Genomic DNA, 14,234 nt, shown 5'->3' with positions numbered 1-14,234 from the left:
ATGCTTTGTCTGCTGAATGTTTTGGCTTTTTGTTCTTTCTGACTCGATTTCTCTCTTAGTGGTTTCCATCTATGTGAGAAGAAACAGGCTGGACAGCATTCAGAGGCAGAACCTTCGGAGGGGATTAAGTCAGGGCCTCCGAAAAGCTCTGAATGATACTTCTGCCCAAGCACAGGTCAGACTGTTATCTGTATTGTTAATCACTCAATTAGAAAATACAGCTTCTTCAGATAATTTGTATGAATGGATGAAATAATGTATTATAAGCATGTTTTAAACGTTCGCATTGCTTCTGTCTTGGCCATTGCTCCTTTTGAAAAAATATTGTTCTTATCTCAATGGGACTTCCCTAGTTAAATAAATATATAATAAACATTTAATTTAAAAGCCAATGCACGAGAAACCATCAAAACGTTATTTTTGTCAAAACGTAATGAGATAACTTTGTAATACTGTATGTACGTAGTGTACTAGTCAGACGTACATACAAAGAATATACTGTGGCTGTGATGATGTAACTTATGTAAGAAGTGCTAACAATTGATGTATTACTGATAATATCACTGAAGCTACTTACATCTGAAGGAGTTATCTAAACCTGAGGGCAGATTGCGAATAGCCAACCCAGTCTCACGGCATTTCGTGTTCACCAACACGATTTTTAATCTATTGATTCGTGTTCACCAACACGATTTGCCCCTTTTTTTCGTGTTGCACAGCACGGTTTTAAAAGCAATGTATTTCTACTGCCTGCAGCACGTCTTTTTCTCCGGTCGGGTCGAGGAAGACCGGAAGCTGTGTGGTTCATAAAAACATGTTCTTACTCAATATCAAGCCACAGTTATTGCTTTTATTTGAAATCGTATAATTTCTGACTTTTGTTGCCGTCTGTGAGGAAAATAAATGGGGCTCAGAGCCTCAGGATACTGAAATCTGTATTTTTTAAATCTTTTTTTCCTTCTAATTTGTTATTATTTTCAAAATAACACACTGTTATATACTCACCAATAACACACAATTATCCTTGCTTTTATTTATTGGTTTAATTCCATAATCTCGGGCTTTTTTGGCGTCCGTCAGGAACTGAATTTCAAAATAAAAATAACCGGAAACAGACGTAGGCATTTGGAGCGATTACCCAAGATCCTCAGCTATGGTTTTAAGCTCGCTTATTGGATGTTTTAGCCGCAATGCATGCTGGGATTTGGTGTTAATATGATATGAAATCCGGAAAACATTTTAAAATAATAAAATAATACTTAATTCCGAGCGCTCTTGCTTTTCTCTTTGAAAGTCATCACATAACGGCATTGTAATACACGGTTCGGCTGCATTACATATTACAGATCTGCCATAGTTCTTTATTTATAGAGCCCTGATGAGAAGACCTTTGGAAAAACTGAGAAAATGCCGCCGAAACTGAATACTTGACGTGGATCATAAATATATTCAACAATTAAACAACATCTTCAATTTCTCTTCACACAATACGTCTCCTTGCAGTATCAACACTAATTCGGCTGACTTTTACATTTGATCTAATTCACAGATAGGTTATATTTACACCATAACGGTGCACAGCTGATATAAAAGGACTGTAGTTTTTAAAGATATTACTGATTTTCTTTGAATGTAAGAATGTAAATACTGAGTCTGAAATAGTATAGCAATATGCTGTAAAATTATGTGAAAGCATGCATAAAACTACACATTTTCAGATGTTGTACGAAAACAAAAGTGTCCTACACTAATAATACAAAGTTATTATGGCTGTGTGTACCTTGTGTGCACCGCCTAGTGGTTAAAGCACGTTATTGAATTATTGTGTTTTATTTGATTAAAAAAATATTAAGAGTACATACTTTCATAGGGGGAAAGTATAAATATAGAATATAAAAAATCAAGAAGATACTATAAGTGATCTCTACAATAAAACAGTTTAGTGCAGAATGTACAAAGATATTAATAGGAGGAGGTGCAAAACAGAAAAACGAATTAACCTTTATTTAAACATTAAATAACAGATTAAGGTCTTCTTTTAAATAAGAAAAACACTTTGGGGGTATCTATCTACAGATAAATATTAAGCATGACAAAGTACTTAACGTCTAATATATTGCTTTCCTGCAATGTTAACTATGTTGAAGCACTTTTTTTAACTGATATTATACATATGAATTATACTCTTATGTATGTAGATAGTATAAGAAATGTGCAGAATATGACAGTTTAATGGTGGAGGTACACACATATTGATAGATGTCTTGTAATGCACTGTTGAGGAACCTGTGACCCAAGTGTTTCATTCATTGCATAACTACACCGTAGTTGTGTATATGATATGTCAATACACCTTTGAAAATCTTGAAAGGGATGTGCAAAATAGCCATAATATACAGTCTTTAATGAACTATTAGTAGAGAATAACAAGTAATGAATATACTTTATTACTCGTTTCCATTCATGTCAATTGCAGATACATGTTTAGTCTTCTCAAGCACCAACTATCAAATATCTCTCCTGATTGTTGGCACTTGACAATCACCTTCCCTGAATTTTACTCAGGTGTAACTAAAGTCTGATTTAAGGGTTGTTTATATTTCACATAATTAATCAGAATCTGCAAAGTAACTCAAATAAATGCAGTGGAGTAAAAATACCAGGTTAACCTCTGAATTGTAGTGGAGTAGAATTACAAAGTAACAATGAGCTGTCATGTGGGTATTAATGCTGCGCATTATGGACACAAGCGATTTTCACCCATTTATTAATTATATGTTTTACATTTGATAACACCAATGTGTTTAATACTGGCAACTTCTAATTGTGGGAAAAACGAAAACGTTCAGTAGAGACGTCCCATAGAACATTTTGCGAAACACAATAGCCAGCATGTGTAGTTCTGGGGGGGCGTTCGATTCCAGTTTTGGATAGTCTGGCGTGGTTTCGTTCCATTTCACACAGCTGTTTGACGCTCTGCGTAACCTTACGGGGATTGTAGTCCTAAACGATAGCTGGGGATTATGGGTAGTGTAGTGTCTTCGGCCATCCTAAACTCAGAAATGTTGACAATCGCCTGTTTCCGGTTATTTTTATTTTGAAATTCAGTTCCTGACGGACGCCAAAAAAGCCCGAGATTATGGAATTAAACCAATAAATAAAAGCAAGGATAATTGTGTGTTATTGGTGAGTAAATAACAGTGTGTTATTTTGAAAAGAATATCGAATTAGAAGGAACAAAATATTTAAAAATACAGATTTCCGTATTCTGAGGCTCTGAGCCCCATTTATTTTCCTCACAGACGGCAACAAAAGTCAGAAATTATACGATTTCAAATAAAAGCAATAACTGTGGCTTGATATTGAGTAAGAACATGTTTTTATGAACCACACAGCTTCCGGTCTTCCTCGACCCGACCGGAGAAAAAGACGTGCTGCAGGCAGTAGAAATACATTGCTTTTAAAATCGTGCTGTGCAACACGAAAAAAAGGGGCAAATCGTGTTGGTGAACACGAATCAATAGATTAAAGATCGTGTTGGTGAACACGAAATGCCGTGCGACTGGGTTGGAATAGCATGCTTAGTTTACATCCGGAGAGTGTAATCTTTTCTTAATGTTAATAAGGTTGAAGATTTTGCATCATTAAAATCTCCATGCCACATCATTTCAAAATCATCAGTATGCCTACTAAAGTGGAGTTAGAATCTAAATGAATGCTGAAAATAATTTAAAATTAATTCAGAAAGCAATGAAATCAGTGCAGTAAGACAAGTTGACCATGAAGTGAAATAAAAGGTACTTATGTATTTCTGCTTAATTCAATCACATTATCAGATTTATTTGAAGCTTGCATTTAATTCGTTTTATTTCTAAGTTGTATTGTAGTAGACTGTAATTTAATATTACTTTACTCGATATTGGCTTGATAATTCATTTATTTTCTAATACTGAGTAAAGAATGGTTTCTAATTGTGCGCCAGAAATAGGAAGATTATTAGCATAGTAAACGAGACGTGCATGTAGGCTATGTGTGAAGAGATGAGTACAAATATAGAAATTAGGTTGACTGAGTCCCTGGAGGCTGTGGGTGTCACACATTGGAGAAGCTGTACCAACACCCAGACAAAATGAATTAGGACTGTTGCCTTAATTTCATCATATTAATGAATATGTTTATTTACAAATAGAGAGTCTAGAGAATTAACTCACATTTTACCAGAAGATACTCCTACCACAGCAGTGAACCTGATGGCACCTGTTTTTTTGTTAAACCAGATTTTGTTTGAACAGAAACTCAGGAGGAAACCAACCCCAGCATTTCCCCTGCAATAATAGCACCAACAGATCCAGGGCACACACAATGATCTTCATGTCTCGGGATTAGCCATTTGTGGAACCAATCATGGCTCCTGCTGTGCCAAAACCATTCTCTATTTCAAAAAGCCTCTAATGCCTCCGCTTGGCTATGAGAAGCTACGCTAAAAAGCTGTTGGTGAAAAGTAGAAATGTGAATGTTTGATTCAATGATTGTGCTTGTCTGTAAAACTGAGAGATGAAGACATCCCCTGGGAATGATTTTAGCTTGAGTGCTTTCTGCACATTCACTGAACATGAGAAAACAAATTCAAAAGCCAGAGATAAATTAGGTTTTAATAAAACAGCAATGGTAGTCATTCCCTACATAAAATAATTTCTCTCCTCCTGGTCTCCAGTGGGTTGGAGTGCCTTAAGAGTGTTGCAATGTTGAGCAAGTTTTAAATTCATCTCTGCGTGTGTCTTATAGCTGCAATCCGGTGAAATGTCCCGAAGTGTTGCATTTCTCAAAGTGGAAGTATCAAATAATTGAGAGAGGCTGTGTGTTGTCCTGCGCATGTGAAGGTCAATGCTCTCATATGTTCTCTCTCTCTCTCTCTCTCTCTCTCTCTCTCTCTCTCTCTCTCTCTCTCTCTCTCTCTCTCTCTCTCTCTCTCTCTCTCTCTCTCTCTCTCTCTCTCTGTTTGGTCTCTGAAGGTATCATGCTTCACTGCACCCTTGTCACCCATTTCAACATTGCTTGGGTTCCTTTTGGTACCACTGCTCTCTCATCCAATGGGAAGCAAGCTGTTGGCAAGGGAAATTGCTTCTGTGTTTAATTATAGGTTATAAATGGTTGGAAGGAGAGCAGTGTGCTGATGCTAAAAAGATGATGAGGAAGACACTAAATGAATTGAACCACGAGGCTAAACCCATTTGAAAACCTCTAAAGAATGTATACACTTGTATGCTATTTTTGGGCAATTTATTCACAGCTCTGCAGGGATTTAAAACTTTTTAGAAAACTGACTATATCCATTGGGTTAATCTGTTGGACGTCTTTCACACTCTTTGAGATAGAGTTAGTGGGTGTATTACCAATCTCTGGCTTGCTGGAAATACAATCTCTTAATAACACCTTCACATGGCTGAAGCCTGAGAGGATGAAGTGATAATAAAGGGCTCTTTTCACAGCGCTCCCAACAAGGCTGAATTGTGAGGAGGCAGAGTGGTGACTCTCAGCTCCAGAGAGGATAGGCTCTCAGTGTTTTGGTCAGTGTGTCCCCTTGTCAGCACAGGCTTTCAGATGGGTTTAGATAACAGACCTGAATGGTTTCACCTCTCCTACACACAACTAGTTTCACTGCATCTGTCATCATTCCCTTTCCGGTTTCCGTGTATGTAGAGTTCACCAGAAAGTCAAACTTTTACTGACAAACACATACATTGGTGCGTGTCATTACACATTCACCTGTGTTTGTGTCACAATGAAAATGTGGTGATTGCTTGGCCTCTAGCGCTAGAAGTGAAGGAACATAATCTTCTTTGTCCAAATCTCCCTATTTATCAGTCTCTTCCAATGTCTCGCTCATCTTTACTCTCCTGTCTCTCTGCCAGCAGCCCTTCAGTTCCTTCTGGTTCTCTTTCCACATATTTGCTTTCCAAAATCACTCCATCTAATGTAGCTTTCATCAACGAGGAGTTGAAATATACTCTGGAAGAGCTCAATCAATCCATTACAGTTTTATATCCTGTCATTCAGCTCATTTGCTAATATGACTGATTGATGCTACCTTCTCATCCTGCCTAAAGGATCATACCACCAAGAGGTTTTTGCCGATGCACTCAAAAGTATTTTACAAATAAAGTTGACCATTCTTTAAAGAAATGTGCAAAATGTGGGAAGGATTTACTCGTTTTTATGCAGTGGGTGGTTTCTTTTCATTTATTACTTCAGTATGGCATGAAAATAACCTTTAAACCTGCTTCAGACAGGCCTTTTTTTAACTGCAGACATTTTGACTTTGTCAGTAAAAAAGCACAGGTGTTGTTAATAACATTAACGATGACACCGTCCTGTTTGGGAACCAGTAAGCTCTGACAGTGTGACAGTGAGCCAGCATGCAAAGTACTAAGACCCTAAAAATGAAGCAGCTAAAACAAATTCAGACCACATTTGACAACACAATAATTGTTTTGACAAAGAAGGTAAAGTAGAAAAGGTAACGTGATGCAAATGTGTTGTCATAGTTTATCTGTATTATGCATTGTCAAAGTCAATGTCAACTTTATTGTCAATCTTCCAGTTTGTGTACAGACAGAAAGATCGAAATACTGTTTCCCACGATCCCGAATATAAAAACAAATGTCTATAAAATATAAAAACATGCGTGCAAATATGTATATATATATATATACAGTACACACCTTTTTACATGTGCACACATTAAGACATAAATGACAACACAACAATCAATATGTACAAAATAAGTCACTTCAATATTATGACAATGTACATTAGTTCAAGACTGTCCATAGAATGTGCATTAGTGCAGATTGTTTGGCAAATCTAACATTTCATACTATAATAAAACCAATTTAAAGCAATCTGAACAGTAAAGAAATACACAAAAACATGGGGATGGTATTTTGAAAAGTCTTGGCAGTGTGATAGAAGATGAACACAAGATGAAATTTGTCACCCGTCCAGGACATCATCGTGTTTTTTTTGTGGCTAATAATGCCAATCAAGCAGCAAATAAAAGCTTTATGGGTACATTGAATACACTCAAATATTGCACCAATGTGATGAAAAATTCCTTTTTATTCTACAGCGAATACAACAATAGACTAAAAATAAATAAAAAAGACTATTTCTTAATGAATATTTTATTCAACTTAATTAGGACTCTAAGCATGCCTTTATATTCTGTTGGTGTTTTAAACAGTTTTTTTCAACATTCATACTGAACTTTGCTTATCTATGGCTTTTTTAGTGAGTATTTAATTTCTCTGTTTTGGTAATAAAACATGGTATAAACTATTAATATGTATGTCTATTCTCTACTCTACCCTCTCAGGTGGAGACAGTATTTGGTTCTCCCAACATGACGGTGGCTTATCATGTGACCGGAGGGGACATGGTTTACCCTGCCTCTGTTGTGCTGCAAAGCTTGGACTCCTATGGCCGTGATAAGCTGATTTCAGACCTGCGACAGTACCTCCCCATGGTAACAGCCCTGCCCCTCCCTGTTGCATTATGGAGATCCAGCCCGGCCCCTGGCTTCCAGCTGAAAACAGGTCAGCTACTGTTCACTCAGGATGAAAGAAACAATATAAGTCAGACAACAGCTTGAGACATACGGTTAGTTGTCCCTGCTGCGATTGTGCACTGGAGCCTTTTTTAGAAGAAACTAGGTTTGCAAAGTAATACAAAATAAATAATGTAATACATCAGAGGAGAATATGACAAAAGTGCATGTCTACTTATAATTTAGATAAATAATACCTAAAGTAATATATCATATGCTAAGTGTTCCCAATACACATCCAAATATAGCAATTTTGTTGTAATCTCAAGAATTATTAAAAGTAAGATTTTATTTATTACTACCTTACTACTGTACAGTTTTTGAGTACATTTGTTTTTATTTTCCAGTGCTGCAGTTTGTGGGAGCAGGCGATGATCCTCGGTCCTGTCGGTTCTCTCAAATGATGGAGCAGAGGCTTGAGAAGGTGTTCTCTGAAGCGCAGGCCAAAGTGCTCAGCACCAACAACAGACTGTCTGTTCAGGTAATGTTGTGTAACAGTGGTGTAGCTCTGTGTTGTGCTAGCTGTTACAGTGGCAATGCTGTGATTTGTGCCAGTGTTGAACTGCATTAGTACATTGTCCAAGTGTTCGGATATGAGTTCTGTCCTGATGTCCCTGATGATCCATTTTGTACAACACGTATACAATACCATCCAGCAACCCAAACAGAAGTTAAGCTGGAGTCTGATTCATATTATATGCAGCATATTGGCATATTTGTTACTTTAAAAGGTTTGTCCCCTTGCCATGACAGATCAATTTAGCTTTGTCCTTTAGGTGATTTGGCAGCTGCATACTGTGTACAATTTCTGCAAAATTGTCCCCTTCAGGCGTTGCTTTTTATACAAGAGCAGCTTTAAGGGTGAACATTAATTATGTTTAGGGAGGCAATGTTTATAGATTTTTTTATAAACTGACACATTAAAGTGCACCCAATATTAAAGCTTAATTGACGGTTATGCATGGAAGAAAAACATAATGCACCAACATTTTTACACTCTTTCGTACCTTGCCAATTTCCCATTGTGTTACTTCTCTCCTCCGTTTTGCATTTTGTATGAGAAGATTTGAACACATATTTTAGATTTAAACATAACAGTAATGTCATTTCAGACATTTTATGTGGTTTAACTATGTATGTTTTTCTGCGTCCTCTTCTGACTCGGAGCCTGTACTCCTCCTGTTTTTTTCCAGATGTTGAATGTCTCCCAGGCAGCAGACTCTCCTGCTGTGTCATTGGTCTACACTGTGAAGAACGGGACTGTCTACCTTAATGGCACCGCTGCCTCAAACCTCCTCGGTCAGCTGTCAGCTGAGCTGGTGGGCTACTTCCTGTTCTATCCACCACTTGCAATTGCTGAGCGTAAGTTACAATGTACATTCCAAAATACATCTGTTAGACAGGAGTGATTCAGCAGCCTTACAAGAGGAGACACAATACATTGCTCCTGTTGTTTATTGGAACGATTTGTTCTCCAAACTCAAAGTCGATTCAACAATAACATTCAAAAAAAGATTCAAGATCCAAAGGATTTGTTGTCATATGCTACAGTATAGTTTTAACAAATGAAGTCCAGGCTACTCCTACAATGCAACATGCTACAGTATACTAAATACAAATAAATAAAGACATAAAATCTTGCTGTTCTTAGTTTATTCCTTTTGTCTTTGCTTTTTCACAAAGCATGCTTATCCCATATCTTCGAAAGACCTTTGAAAAAGGAACTGATATATATTAATTGTCTTGACTAGTAGAAATCAAGTCCAAGTCCAACGTGATAAACTGTAGTTGATTTAGTGTATTGCAATTACTTATCTTCTTAGCATTATTTTGGATTTATATGTACCCTAGTGTTTAAGAAAGTCTATCTAAGCAATGCTAGAACTCAGAATGAAATAGCTAAGCTTGATTGACGTCCAGCTTCTTAGTAATTGGATGTTTGCGACAGTTCTGCTGCTTACACGATCACAGTTGTGTTTTAATGATTGAGTCACTTAAATATAGTTGATGCAGGGACACAACTGAGCCCATGCCTTTCATCTCAGCCTCCTTTAAGGGCATACTTAGCCAAGCTCTCCTTCTTTGCTAGAGTTGTATTCAGAGAAAAACAAATGAAGAATGGCAGGCAATCAGCAGGAGGCTAAACAGAAATCTTAGTGGAATCCTAATGTATAGCCTTTTTACTGTGTCATATGTAAACCGTTCAATAGAGGGAGTTATAGCAGATGTAGAGACATACTGTATGAGACATCACTTTATTGATCCCTGAACCAGAGATTCACAGTTGTATGCCTTCAGAGTAAATTCAGAATATAGGTTCAGCAAAAGATCTAAGGACCTGCAGCGGATATAGGGATTCAAGCTTTTACACACACATATTACTCTCTATGTGTACCGCAAGCCAAAGTGTATTTCTGAGCTTCAACACTATTTTCTTTCGTATAACACTTCAGTGACATTGTATTGTGCTCAGACTGCCAAAACTCAGGTAAGGTTAGAAATGTTATGGTCGACAGTGGAAAAATTATCTTTGGCTTCACCACAAAAGACAAGAAACCACAAGACAGAAAACTGTCAAACATAAGAAGAGAGCTTGGAGTTCAATCATCTGCTTTTAAATACAGTACAGTTCAGTAGTCCTATTACAAAGCTGAACCTGAACGCATCCTGTGTAGTCACTGACCGAGGACTAGAAATGCTCTTCCTCTAACCACACTTCACCTCCTCTGTGAACGTTGTGTTTCAGATTATAAGTGCAAAAGGGGCCTCAGTTTCTTGCATAATGAATTTAATATATAACGCTCAAGTGAAAATCTACATAAAGACACATTGGGTCAAAAAGACTTAAGAAATTCAGAGGTTTATGGTTAAGTTTCCTTTCAAGCAGGAATACATCTTGCCAGCTTACTTTTAATGGTTTCTTGCTGGAATATCTCCAGACATTATAGTCAGTTTGACACATCAAAACTTCGGCTATGCAAATTCATGCAGGGTCAAAGCAGAGCACAGCTGGAGTCAGGGATGAGGTTAACCTGTATTATCATCTAGCTGATCCCAATCTTGAAAAACCTTAATTTTTCTGTTCTCCTTTGCTAAACCCAATGTTTACACAGGCTAAAGATTGTAACTGGCTGGACCATATTGAGGAGAGTTTAGAACAAACATTTCATGTTCAGTCTAGTGCTGTTAAGACTGGAGTATGTTGGATATTATCTGTCTTTCTGGATGTCCTTTTCGAGATGTGAAAGGCAAGGCTGAGACTGCTACCTTGCTCGATTAGTTGACTAATGCCTAAATGCACAAGGACCTACTGAATGGTTTCAAGTTTCAAGGCTTTTATTGTCATGAGTGCATAGCTACATTGTAGTTATGACAATGAACATCTTAGGTCACAGGCTCCTCCAACAGTAAATAAAATAAAATAGATATAATAGAAACAGTGCAGAATAGTCTATAGAGTAATTTAAATATTGATATATGAGTTGCAAACAGATGAATGTGTATGTTACAAGAACAAATATAGGTGTTGTTTTGCCTGGCCTCTGTTATTTACCTCCTGCAATGGCATACTTAAGGTTCCATATATTCACATGTGATTGAATACAAGCTGAACCCAATGCCTGGTTCTGGCTGTTTCCTCCAAAACATAACTACTCTGGGGTTGTATCCCTTTAATACAGTTTCTGAGGATGCAGTTCCTCATTTAGGATACAACCTCAGCGTCTCTGAGGGCACATTTGGTTGATTCACTGTCGAAATCGAGATGAATAGGATTTCTGCTCGCGAGCATTAAATTAAAACTCACTTTGTGTTGTGATTGAATCAAGTCAGAAAGTGAAGTTACCCACAGGCCGGATGATTCAGTTTGGGAGCAGAAAAAAAGAGGGGGAGGCAACTCAGTCCCGAAAAGTGATTCTAAAAAGAGAGCATGAACGGACACAGAGAACAATCCAGGAAGACGTCAGAGTAAAAGAAAGTATAAAAGAGCTCATGACAGTGGCTTTGCTGTTTGTTTTGTAGCCTCAGCATTAGTGGTATTGGTGTTCGCAGTGGATGTGAGCATATGCTGGCAGTGGCTGCCTCCTCACTTCAAAGGCAATTATCTCAGTAAATAATGAACAGTGGGGGATTCTCAGACCACCTTGGGCTCTGCTCTGACAGAAAAGGCCTGGGAACTCACACCCGGCCTGTTTGTAGCACCACAGAGTTCCCCGTCGCTCCTGTGGCGCTTGTTTAGGCTGGACGGCTGCGCTCAGCTGTTTCACTTCCCCTTTGCCCTTCAAATCTTTCTGTCAAGTGGAATATGAGTAGAGCTCTTTGCAAAATATCTCTTTTTATACCATATGCTGATGCAAAAAAAGAAATATTCTTTTAATAATGGCTTTCTTTCTATGAATTTGAAGTGATTTCCCCTTCTTGAAATGACCCCAGGCTCTCATCACACAACAGCAGAGGCTCATGGGAAGCCTCTTCATTGACTAATATACCAAATGATCCTAACTTATAGACAATGGTGTACTGAAAGCCCTGCAGCTCTATCCATTAACAATAATAAAGACCTTACCTTTTCTCTCAGCCTGCTCCTCCTTCACCCCTCTCTCCTCTCTCCTGTCATGCCTGAGTGTTCATATCTGTAGAGAACATGCTTTCACAGGCCAGTGATACATCGTTCCCACTTCACTAGCCTCCAGCACAAGAGCTTAATCAGGCAGGAAATAGATGTAAAAGAACAGAGACAGAGCTCAAGCAGGTGAAAGCTCTGCATGCTTCTGTATTTGTCTGAGATGCAGTGATAATGAGGGTGTAAACTGAGATTACAACCACACTGGAATGGTTTCATATGGCAAAGATAACAGTTGCATAATTGTTCTTCAACATTTAAAGATTGATGACTGATTGTGATATATCGTAGTAAAGCTGCAGCTATTTTGTTGACAAACATCCTAAAGTAAAAAAAAGGCAAAAGCACTGCGAAAAAAGGATCATGTAATTCTATAGATTTAACTTTGCTTTAAGTTTTTTTGTCCTATTTTCATTTTCCCTTTATGTCTTTCCATGTTAAGATTAATGTCTGTTTTTCTGTGTTATATAATTTTTGGGCAAATGGTTTTATATAATCTTCTATTTTGCTACAGTAAAAATCTAAAGAGTGAATTTCAATATTGAATGAAAATGTATCTAATCCAAGGAAGTTAAAACCTTTTTATTGACGTTTTAGACATAAAGATTCACAATCGATTATTGCTGATGCTGACGGGGGATGATTTTTTGTATGTCATTGCAGCACTGGAGTACCACAATCTGAACACCTCTATTGCCACCAGAGACTTCTGGGTAATAACAGGTGTGTATATCATAAAGTCAACTATTCAAACAAAAATATTAATAGACTTATTCTTAGGAAAATGATGTGTTTTGTTGTTGTTTAATGCAAACATTATAATTCTAAAGTGCTAATATGTTACATTTTTAACAACTACAAAGTCCAAATTATACCTGAACCGGGTGTTTGTGAATGTAAAGTGTACTATTTATGGAAACATACTTTACCTTAGCCTAAAGCAGTGAGATGCCCATGACTCCTGGATTGTCTGCTGTTAATATCTTCTCTGTTGGCTTTGTGAATGATTGCATGCATCCAGCAGCATGCATACATTTTACAATATTGAAGGGCACCCACATTGCTACGCTGTATAATGGATGGGCTTTTCAGATCAGGCTTCCCATCATTCAATTCATTTTAAATGTCCACCAAACACAAAGCAACATGAGTTTACCATAAGTCCTTACAGCCTGTTGGCAACTGCTTCTGGGTTTCGTAGCATAATTATTGTGAAAAGCATCATTATTAAAAAGAAAAAAATTAAATGCAGTTCACGCTCTTTACGACCCCTTAAAGCAATTTTACATGTGCAAGTCAGCATTCAACCATTCACACACATTAATAAAGAGGTGGAGGCTTTCATACAATGTGCTACATCAGGGGTGCCCACACTTTTTCAGCTTGGGAGCTACTTTTAAAATGACCAAGCCCAAATGATCTACCTACAGGGCCCAATCTGTGTCGCGAGCGGGGGGGGGGGGAGGGGGTTCAATATCTTGCCCAACAACACATCTGTTGCTTGCAGGGTCTGGGGAACCACCCCCAGTCCAATTGATAGACAAGAACTTCACCTCTGAGCAACCGTTTCCCCAATTATCGGGAAATGGGAAACGATTAATGCCATATAGAAAAATATAAAGACATTCAAGTGTGTTTTTGTCTCACACACTTGCATCTCTTCTTTCTTTGTGAGAATCTTTCCTCCCCAATCATTTATTTTCTCTTAACCATCTGGCCATCCTCTTTCTTTCGTCTCCGTTTGCAGTAATCCAGGATGTGGATAACGCCAGCCTGGAGGGACAGTACCAAAGCTTTGCCAGTCTAATGGAGCAGCGTCTGGCTGAGCTGTTTGTGTTGGCCGGGCAGCAGGGCAGCCGCTTCAGACGAGCCACCGCTGTAGGCAGCTACACTGTTCAGGTAAGAAACTGGAACAGCATCCCACAGGGAATGCCAAGTCTCACTTTCACTGAAACACTAATAGTCTGAGATGCTCTGGGTTAAAGAGCGAAAATATTCAGATATTTT

At 37.9% G+C, this 14,234-nt stretch overlaps 1 protein-coding gene across 1 annotated transcript in view; it reads left to right on the top strand.

Moving 5' to 3' along the window:
* LOC117536467 (UPF0606 protein KIAA1549L-like) overlaps positions 1-14,234 on the top strand; it is a 61,798-nt gene that overhangs the window by 30,920 nt on the left and 16,644 nt on the right. Inside the window, 6 exon segments of the mRNA XM_034201353.1 lie at positions 60-175; positions 7,376-7,595; positions 7,954-8,087; positions 8,800-8,968; positions 12,891-12,950; positions 13,975-14,126. Of these exon segments, the coding sequence (XP_034057244.1) occupies positions 60-175; positions 7,376-7,595; positions 7,954-8,087; positions 8,800-8,968; positions 12,891-12,950; positions 13,975-14,126 (851 nt within the window).

The sequence above is a fragment of the Gymnodraco acuticeps genome, unplaced genomic scaffold, assembly GCF_902827175.1.
Source record: "Gymnodraco acuticeps unplaced genomic scaffold, fGymAcu1.1, whole genome shotgun sequence".
In the NCBI taxonomy this organism is placed as follows: Eukaryota; Metazoa; Chordata; class Actinopteri; order Perciformes; family Bathydraconidae; genus Gymnodraco; species Gymnodraco acuticeps.
The sequence above is the reverse complement of the archived record's forward strand: the minus strand, read 5'-3'. Positions and strand labels throughout refer to the sequence as shown.